The sequence below is a fragment of the Rhea americana genome, unplaced genomic scaffold (assembly GCF_003343005.1).
Source record: "Rhea americana isolate MKP2758 unplaced genomic scaffold, rheAme1 scaffold_253, whole genome shotgun sequence".
Lineage (NCBI taxonomy): Eukaryota > Metazoa > Chordata > Aves > Rheiformes > Rheidae > Rhea > Rhea americana.
Window position 1 is genome coordinate 411,918 of NW_028186372.1, and position 9,632 is coordinate 421,549.

The window sequence follows — 9,632 nt, forward strand, 5'->3', positions numbered from 1 at the left end:
CAAAGACTTGATGATGATCCTTTGTGTGGTCACCTTCAGTGCAGGAAACAGGGGAAGGGCAGAAATCCCTAGCTTACAGAAAGTACTAAAGATTGTGTTTCACAGACATCCCCTTATGGCTGAAAAAGTGGATTTCAGGACAATTTTATGCTCTAGTTACAGAGCTATCTGCACAAAAGGACTGCATTGCAGTCCAAACTCAGTCTCTCCTGTAGAAGGTGGAAGACGACGAGGGGTACTGAAGCAGTCTTCTCCAAAATATAATTGCTCAGTTAAAACAAAAGCTTACCTACTGCCTCCACTTGTTGTGTCTTTAAGGTGCTTATTTGATCCTCTTTAGCGGAGCGTGTAAGTKTCAAATCGTCGTTACTGCATTTTCCATTTGGCATTGACGGAGTTTGACAGAGGAGTTAACTTTGTTGCAGTGGTCTGCGGATTCCTCTAGCTGACATGTTAATAGGGTTTGAACCCTATTTCCGTTTTCACTACTCTTCATTCATGCTGGGACGGATACCTTCYTCTGTGGATGACTCCTTGATAGCTGACATTCTGTAGCTCTGTGTGTCATGGCATTTTTTTTTGAGGAAACCTCGTTAAGAAGTGCACCGTCTCTCAGCTCACTGAACAATCTGCAGGACAAGTTTCTTTCATGCCAGAAAATTTATTTTATTATGAAAGCTGCCAAGTCAGAAACCTGATCTGCTCAGAACTTATGTACTTTTTCCTTCTTGGGAAATATCACAGATGACCATTTAAACTGAAAAGACTTAGTCTCCGTTTCTAGAAAGACCATATCATTCTTGGTAAATATTTGTATTTTGTTCCAACCATTTAATAATTACAAAAGAATCCTCCTTTAGCATTACTGTATCTTCCACCTAACAAATGTGAGCATTGCTTGAATAAGTACACAAATTTGTTGGGATTTCTTTTTTTTTTTTTTTTATTTAATTTTTTTTTATTCCTCAGGATGAACTGAAGCTAGCAGTGAAGCAAGGGGCCACTCTACTGACGTGCATTAGGGAGCCAGTCACCCGAAGTGCCAACAGCAAACTGAGTCCAGATGAACTGGAAAATGTGGCAACAGTGGAAAGGTTGGTGAAGCTAGATTACTTTGAAGCTGATTTAAGAAATGCATGTGTAAGTTAGGTCCTAATTTAAATGTTTTAAATAYATGGACTATGAATTCCCACTGGTTCACAGTTACTCCCGGTTTATTGGATAGATAACTCTGAGAGAAGAGACTTGTTATGAGTTAGTTACTTGACAAAATTGGCCAGGCAAATTCAAACATTTCTTGGTGTTTTTCAGTTGGACCAGTAACTACCTGCCTGCAGATTTAATGCGGGATGTTGTTTTCCCCACAATGTACACATCCTCCAAATTTCTATGCCTGTTGAGAATGTGACGTCTGAGTCCATGTGAGATGAGGTGGGATGTGCTTGTGCATGTCTGTGGAAACATGAGGGGAGGAACGGATGAAGATGCTTGAAAACATACCCCTTCATGGCTGCATAAGAAGAGAGAAATCCCTGTTCCTTCTTACAGTCCTAGTTATTACCGTAAAGCTTTTAGTCACTGTGTAGAAGTTTCTCTCTGCCTGGTGATGCAGAAGAAAGAGAAATGTCATGTTCGTGTTTCAGATTGTCTGAGTTCAGTGGGAACAAAACTGCCAAAAGTAAGCTGAGCTGCTCTTTTTCACTGAACACTTTAAAATCCTTAAATTAGTCATCTCAAAGGAATTTGTGAATTCATCTTGAATTCACCAACAAGCGTTTTCAGAATTCAGTTGAAAACACTGCTGTGTTTTTAAGAGGAATAGGAGGGAGATGGTGGTGTTTACCCTGATAATTTGGTGATTCCAGCGCTCACTCACTCTGTAGGAGACCAGGTCCAGTCTCCTGCTTGCCCAAAATTTTCTCTTGGAACTGTTCCACTTTGTAGAATACTTAACTCATCATTTAGAGGCTGTGTAAGGATGACTCACTAGTCTGATGTGTCAGATGCTTTACTGAAGGGGGAGGGGGAAACACCTTGATACTAAATTCTTTTCAAAAAAAAGCTTAATTATTTACACAAAGTGAAAGTGTCAATGGCAGGCTTTATGAGCCTCTAATCTTGTTTTGAGGGTAGGCGGATTGAGAAAAATGATTCAGTCATTGCCTATTTCTGGTGGTCAAAGAAAATGAACAACAAATTGTAGAGTTCTACTTTAATCATTCCTTAAATTGATGATTGCATCATATTAGATCTGCATCAATCTAGGGTGAATTATCTTTGAGGAATTAGGAGGCAGCTGGGGAGAGAGCCACCCTGGGCTGCCAGGACATGGATCAGCACCACATTCCTGCTGCAGATCAGGCGGCAGGACACAGCTGCCACTGTGGATCCATGTGGTTGCCACTTATCAGTCACATTCCTGTCTGTCCCACTGCAAACATCATTCTACTTTCGCTTTAGGGAAAGTTGACAGAGAAACTTTGTTCTGCTGCTTACATAGGTGTAGGCTTCCACCATCTCCGTGCTCTGCATTCTGTAACCAGTTTGTGCATCTTAACAGAAGTTAACTATAGGAGATAAGTAAGAGCTTTTTGCTCTAATTTTTTAACAGGTTGTTGGCGCAGTTGGATGAAACAGAAAAAGCTTTTGATCAATTTTGGACCAAGCATCACCTAAAATTAGAACAATGCCTGCAGCTTCGGCACTTTGAGCATGATTTTAGAGAGGTATTTCATTTGTTCGTTATGTCTAGCTTTTCCTGGTAAATAAGTTCGAACTTTAAGCCATAGTTAGAGTATACTGGCAATCCAAAAAAGACTTTGGGAGAGAAGCCACTCATTATGAAATAGGAAAAGCATATTCAAAAATGAATTTTTTGCCAGCTATCAGGTATCTTACAACATTTCAATAAAGCACAGTAAGGAAGGTGCTAGCCTGGTGGGTCAAAATGTGAAATACCAACTTCTTGATAAATCATTGTGTGTTTGTGTGTGATGTGTTACCATATATCACATCTTCTGTGATGGTAAGTGCTTGATCCTACCAAAGTCTATGGAATTCAATTCAATAAGCCTAATTGTCAGCCCAGAGGATGAAGTAATACAGATTCTGGAGTAATACAGACTCTGGAGTTACAGGTCTTTAAATCTGAGTTGKCCTAAATAAATAAATAATGAGCAAGAAGCAGAACAGCTCTTTGAAGAATAGTTGGTTATTACTTTGTTCCTTGGCTTTTCCATTTTGAAAGGAGCTGAAAGACTAAAGTTGAGATACAGACTCTCCTAAAAGATGTAGGCAAATGTTTAGAAGCCATATATTTGTTACAATTTTACAGGTATCTTGTGAAGGTTTTGKGGGTTTTGTTTCTGTTTTTTATTTCTTTGCTAGGTAAAACTGGCGCTGGATAATCTCATGGAAACACAAGCAAGTTTTGCTGACATTGGAGACAGTGTGACTCGAGTGGAGCACTTCTTAAAGGAACAGAAACAACTAGAAGAGAAAGGACAGGTTTGCACTCAGTATCATATTCCAGTTGCTATAGATTTGTTCTTCTAGACACTTCTCTGTCAGTGGCCTTACATGATACTCTCTTCTTATGGGTCACAATTTCGATTTGCAAAACTGGGATCCCAWTTCTAGAAACTAAGGTTGTTTCCTACCTGGAAAGATAGAAGCCAGATGAAAATTCTGCATTTCAAACCCAGAAATGTTAGGCTCATCCTTGGAGTCTTAAAAGCCTGGAATAAGCAAAATTTGTCAGATTCTCTTCGCCAGATATCTTTTAAGACTGTTTTATTCAAACTTAGTATAGCAGTTGCAGGAACACCCGTGGCTTCTCATAAACACTTTTCTTTTCCAGAYATTTGAGCTTTTTAATTCTGTCAGATTGTCAGCTGTAATATGCGTCCCATTTAGTGTTATTAGAAAGCATTGCACAAATGAGTAAGTTGAATCAGAGGAGGGTTCACATGAACAAATGAAAAAGCCACTGATCTTTTTAAGCACAGAATTAAGATTCAGAATTATTGTTATCTTTGCCCAGCTCTTCTGTAGAAGTCCTAAATATAAGTTAGAGTAACTTGCATTTTCCTTTCATTCTATGCTTGACACCTCTAATTACATCTCACTGTGACTAAGCTTTTGAATTACACCCACTCAGTAAAATCTGGAGAAATTTCTAAAATATATTTGGAAAATAAAAACAAATAAACCAAAGCATTAGAAATCCGACAATTTGCAGGTGAAAAATAATAGTATTTTGGCTTATTGGGAACTTTGCAGAAAAAAACTCATATATGAGTGTCTCCACTGTGAAAAAGCAGAACACATACACTCCCCAGTTTAGAAGAGTAACTATTGCATGGTTAGGTGATTTTTTTTTTTAAGTCATGATTTATTCACAGCATACCTATTAAAGCACTAAATGTCCTTCTTCCATTTGATGTTTGTGCCATCACAGGCAGCTCTTAGTCAGCTGAGACAGATAACAGACAGTAGCTGATATAGTTTAAACTCATGTTTCACTTTTCACGGAATAAAGTTCTTCTGTAGTGACAAGAGCTCAGAAAAGAGTTGATAATTAATAGCTGAGAAAAGCAGATGTTTGAGTGCTACAAGTGGTTTAAACTCGCTCTGTCTGACCCTGCCCTGGAAAAGGCAAGGAACCTCCAGGCTCATTAACAGCTGTGATGTGGTTTAAAGCGTTGCCTCACCTGTTATCTTCTGCCCCTCTGTAAAGTTGTGATGACCAGCTCCTGTGAGAATTTATAATCCGTATCTCTTCAGGTACAAGGCAATCCACTCAGCCTGAGATCATATGCTTGGTCATAGGACTTCTCTTTCGTTCGTTCTCCATCTTGTGCTGCTCTGCTCGTTCTTGACGTGGGTTAAGCATGCAGTGGAACATTTCTGGTGTGGATACAAGCTCTATTACAGCATGAGTATGATTCTGAGACTTTTTAAAGTGCTCATTTCTGACCTTAGTCTGTGGAGGCAGGAAGAAATCTCTAGAACAATAGAAAGAAATAACGCTGACAATGAAATTGGTCTTCAGTGCAAGTTTAAAGACCCATCAGCTAGATTCCACATCTTTAGCTCCAGGCCATACCAGGGTTTACAAAGGTGGATTCTTGTTATTAGGTGTGTCACTTTAAGATCTGACTTTTAATTGTTTTTCACTAATTTCACAGGAACCTTTGGAGAAGGCCCAGTCTCTAGCTCTCCATGGAGAACAGCTCATCCAAAACAACCATTATGCAGTTGACTCCATTAGACCAAAGTGTGTTGAACTCAGGCGTATTTGTGATGACTTTACCAATGAAACCAAGAAAAAGTATGATATTTTGGGGAAATCTCTTGAACTGCATAAGCAGTTAGATAAGGTGAGTGAGCCTTCTCAGTGAATGGCCCTGGYAAGGTTCTACTGAAAATAAATTGGATGAAAGGAAATAGGATTTACTCCTTTTTTCTCCATTTAATTCGGAAACCACTACTATAAAAACTGRAGCAGCAGCTTCCCATAAGCGTGGTCATAAAGTGATGAAAAGTGTGATATAAAACACAGTAAGAACTGAGCTACACCTAAACTTGAAACAAGAATCGAACACATTCTGGAACTTAAAAACAAACAGTTAACTGCTTGTTCAGTTGTTTTCACTTCCTTTGATTTGACTAGAATAGAAAGCTAAAATGCTAATTGTCTATATTCTATTGCAGCCTAAGCTGAAACAGGAATTACCAGAAAAATTTTGAGAAAACCTTCTTTCAATTATTTTTAACTGACTTTTATAGGCTCAAAGAGGTTTTGGGGAGTTTGGATTCAGTTCAAGTATCTATTTTGATTTTTGGATAATTGCATGACTTTGAAACATGACATTCAGTGTCTATTTGTGACACTAAAATGAGGTAGTACAGCTGGAAGATTACCACAGTAACATTGCTTTCCCTTGTTCAGAATAATATTATTTTACATGTTACTGGGCCATGTATCCCATAAGACCTGAATTTGACTTGCAATTGATCTGCATCATTAGGTGGTGTGAGTTGTGGCCAGGAACAGTTGAATGTTATGAAGTAACGTTCATTCCCTTTAGTGACATGTAAGGGCAAATTAGTATTTCATGAGGTAGAAGCAACATTTCCCAACGCGGGCTGTCAGTGATAATGAAGACCTTGTTGCCCCATATTTCTTTAAAGGCAAGCCAATGGTGTGAAGCTGGAATCTACCTCTTAGCTTCCCAAGCTGTGGACAAATGCCAGTCACAAGAGGGAGCTGAAACTGCACTCGTTGAAATTGAGAAGTTCCTGATGACAGCTAAGGAACACCAGTTGTCTAACCCTAAGGAGTTCTACAATCAGTTTGATATGATYCTCACCCCAGAAATAAAGGTAAAATCCTTCAGACATGTATGTGCTCAGTTAGAATTTCAAAATGGCAATTGACTGTACATGAGAGAGTATTAGGTTGTGTATTTGAATCTGCTCAAATATACCTCTTTCCCACAGTGAAKGATTACAGGGCACTGAGGTAAGCAGTAGGGACATAGTTTTTACACGTGAGTAGTCCCAGAACACATAAGTGATCAGGACAGTGCTACAAAGACTGCATGAGACACCATTTCACACGGTGAAAATGAGGTCTGTGAAGAGTGCATGGGTTGTGTTACACTAAACTACAGCACAGCATGGTCTTCTGCTATAGTATACCTAGTGTGTATGTGTGTGTGGCAGGGCAGAAGTCCTATTCTTTCTTAATCTAGCACTGGCAGCGATCTACTCTTTCTTTTATTTCCCTAGGCCAATGCCCAAAGAATACTACAGAAACTGGAAGATGTACAAGAAATGTTTGACAAGAGGCAAGTGAGTTTGAAGAAGTTAGCAGCCAAACAGACTCGGCCAGTGCAACCTGTTGCCCCACATCCTGAGTCTTCCCCAAAGCGAGGATCACCAAAGACMACTAGACCAGCTGGAGTAGGTATGCCATGGACAACTGCTTTCAAATGCAAACCCATGTTTTGTTCTCATGGTCATGCTTAAYTTTTGTCATCAGAATGAAAACTTGCATTTGATGTTCAATGTGGGCCTCGTAGGCCAAGCTGTTAAAAATGAATGTAAAATATCTATTGCTACAAGCATACAAAGGTGAATCAAAAATATTTCAGGCTCCTCTTCCTCAGTCCAATCTACAGAGTGCACATCTGTACTGTTTCTCAATATATCTTACATTGCTAATTCTTCCTGGAAAACCAGTAACAGGTTAGTCACAGGGCAGTATATAAAATAAACATCTTTTATGCTGCCTATACTGTAATGTGAATATTTGGCTTTAAAAGGTCACAATAACTTTAGTATCAATCAGATAATGCAAAGAGTAAGGTATCATTAGTGACACTGACTCATCTGTGTGATTTTCTGTTCTTTTATTTTCCTGCTAAGAAAGTACTTATTCATCATCTGGTGTTGTCCTCTGCTAACTATAAAAGTTGAACATTGCTTGTTGGGAATTTACAGAAAGTTTCAGATTTGAGGTTAGCATGTGCYGTTAACCAAAATAGCTATTTTCTGTAAAGAAAACGTGGGTGAAGCAAGTTTGAAACAGTGCATCTTGGAGGGCAGCCTGTAGTTCCAAGCAGGGGTTGTACCTTTTCAACAAAGATGGTTAAAAAAATTTTTAAAATGGAATCATAAGACTTTTTAAAAGGAGGATGTTTATCAAAAAGCCTTGAAAGAATAAACTGATTTGCATGAAGAGCATGCGGTTAGCTTTGCTTTCTCATCAGGAAACTTAGGCAAGCCAGTAACCTGACCATTTTGCTTTTTAGAGATTATTATTGCATGCTCATATAAATGTCCTTGTCATCACCCTCTACTCCCCAAGCCTCATCCTTTCTGGGCAAGGAAGATCATCTTCTCTTTTCAGTTCTCTTGCCAGCTTTACAATATCTGTACTCCCCCCCCCCCCACCCCCCGCCAAATGTATCCATGCTAGACATGTTTTTAAAATACAATTGCTGCTTCAAGGTGTGGTTTCACTATTGGCTTAAGGCAAGCAGAGACCAGAATGCTTTTTGAAAGTCCTACTTGGCTGCCCATATCCCTTATGTTTCCCTCTTGCACTGTCATTAGCAGTCAAGTAGCTGTGTGATTTTTGATTGTTTTTTTTTTTTAAACTCAGTGAACTGACYGCAAGAAAGTAATAGTTAGTTTTCCATTGTTTAAGCTAGAAAAATTTAGGGAGCTCTGAAGGTCATCTAGCACAACCTCCTGCTCAAAGCAGTGCAAATTCCAGAACTGATCAAGTTGCTCACTGCATGGTTACTGTGCTGAAGCAAGGCAAGTTGCAGAAAAGTGGGGTTATGGGGTCAGCAGGTCAAAACTAGTCTCTGTAAGTGGTAGTATTGTTTTAGAGTGGCTTTCAGCAAATTGAAACTGCACCTTTAGGCTAAAAGCCAGTCTGGTGTTTCCAGTTATGTATGCAATCTCTGTGTTTGTGTTTCTTGAACTTCCTTCTTACCGTTTTAGAGCACCTGTACTTTTTTTAAATTAAACTTTTGATATAGAGAACCTTCGAAAGGAGTTGAAAATATATAAATGACAATGCTTTAAGTCCTGAATCTTGTTCATACAATCTATATTGTATTGTACCATCCATCCAATACTATCAGTTCTTTTACAGAAAGCCATGAGATGCTACGTAGCTCTGAACTGCACTGTAGTTCAGGGATATGCAACACAATATGGGATCACCATGTGATAAGGATTACCCAGCCTCTGATGTCTTGTTCGAAATTAATAGGCAGGTGAAGTGTATTTAAATGTTACTCCACCTGTTCTCTAAGTATATGAAATGTGTGCAAGTCCTGTTTAGACATTCATTAGTAGAGTAGACTATCTCATTCAGATTCTTTGTGCTTGAAGATGATTGACCCAGAGTACCATTGTACAAAGAAACAGTAGTCCCCAACTTTCTCCAGCTTATACTGGGGCTTAAAACCAGTTATTTTCACTGCCATGAACAGTACATATATATTTACATGTAGTGTGTAATGGCATCCTTTGAGTCTTACCCAACTGTCTGCTGCAAAGAGTCGGGCTTTGAATTTCTTGAGTGCCCTTCCCCTCTGAATGCCAAAGCACTTTGCCCATACTGTAGTATCTCTGGGAGGTGTTGTGATGTCTCTTGCAGAAAGGAAGCTGAAGCACAGATAACGTAAATGACTTGTGAAAGAATTTTCACAGTCTGAATCTGAAATATGGCTGAGAATAGTAACAGGGACACTGAGTCCTATTCCAAGCCTTGAAAACAAGGCTGTGAAATTCTGTTTTTCTTGAAGCTAACCTTAGCTGGACTTTCCTCTGTGCCCTTTCCTCACATTCAGAGGATCAGTACAGCTAGGCTCACATTTATCCATTCCTCTTTTTTTAAGCTGAGAAAGACTTACATTTGGTAGTGCATTGATTTTCTTTGAAGATGCKTTATATTTTCTATGAGCAAGAAGTATAGCTATCTTTTCTGAGTCTTTGGCTAGTAAAAGTGAGTTCTACTTGAGCCCAGAAATCCCACTGTCGAGATCACAGTGTAGAATCAGAGTTTATGGATGGGGAGAATTTACTGAGCCCAATCTTTTTTTTTT

General features: G+C 39.1%; 1 protein-coding gene across 1 annotated transcript in view; it reads left to right on the forward strand.

The window, feature by feature from the left end:
* MCF2L2 (MCF.2 cell line derived transforming sequence-like 2) overlaps nucleotides 1-9,632 on the forward strand; it is a 142,353-nt gene that overhangs the window by 32,522 nt on the left and 100,199 nt on the right. The window contains exons 8-13 of the mRNA XM_085307105.1: nucleotides 970-1,094; nucleotides 2,612-2,726; nucleotides 3,388-3,507; nucleotides 5,190-5,381; nucleotides 6,196-6,387; nucleotides 6,796-6,973. Of these exons, the coding sequence (XP_085163231.1) occupies nucleotides 970-1,094; nucleotides 2,612-2,726; nucleotides 3,388-3,507; nucleotides 5,190-5,381; nucleotides 6,196-6,387; nucleotides 6,796-6,973 (922 nt within the window). The remainder of the gene's footprint in view (nucleotides 1-969; nucleotides 1,095-2,611; nucleotides 2,727-3,387; nucleotides 3,508-5,189; nucleotides 5,382-6,195; nucleotides 6,388-6,795; nucleotides 6,974-9,632) is intronic.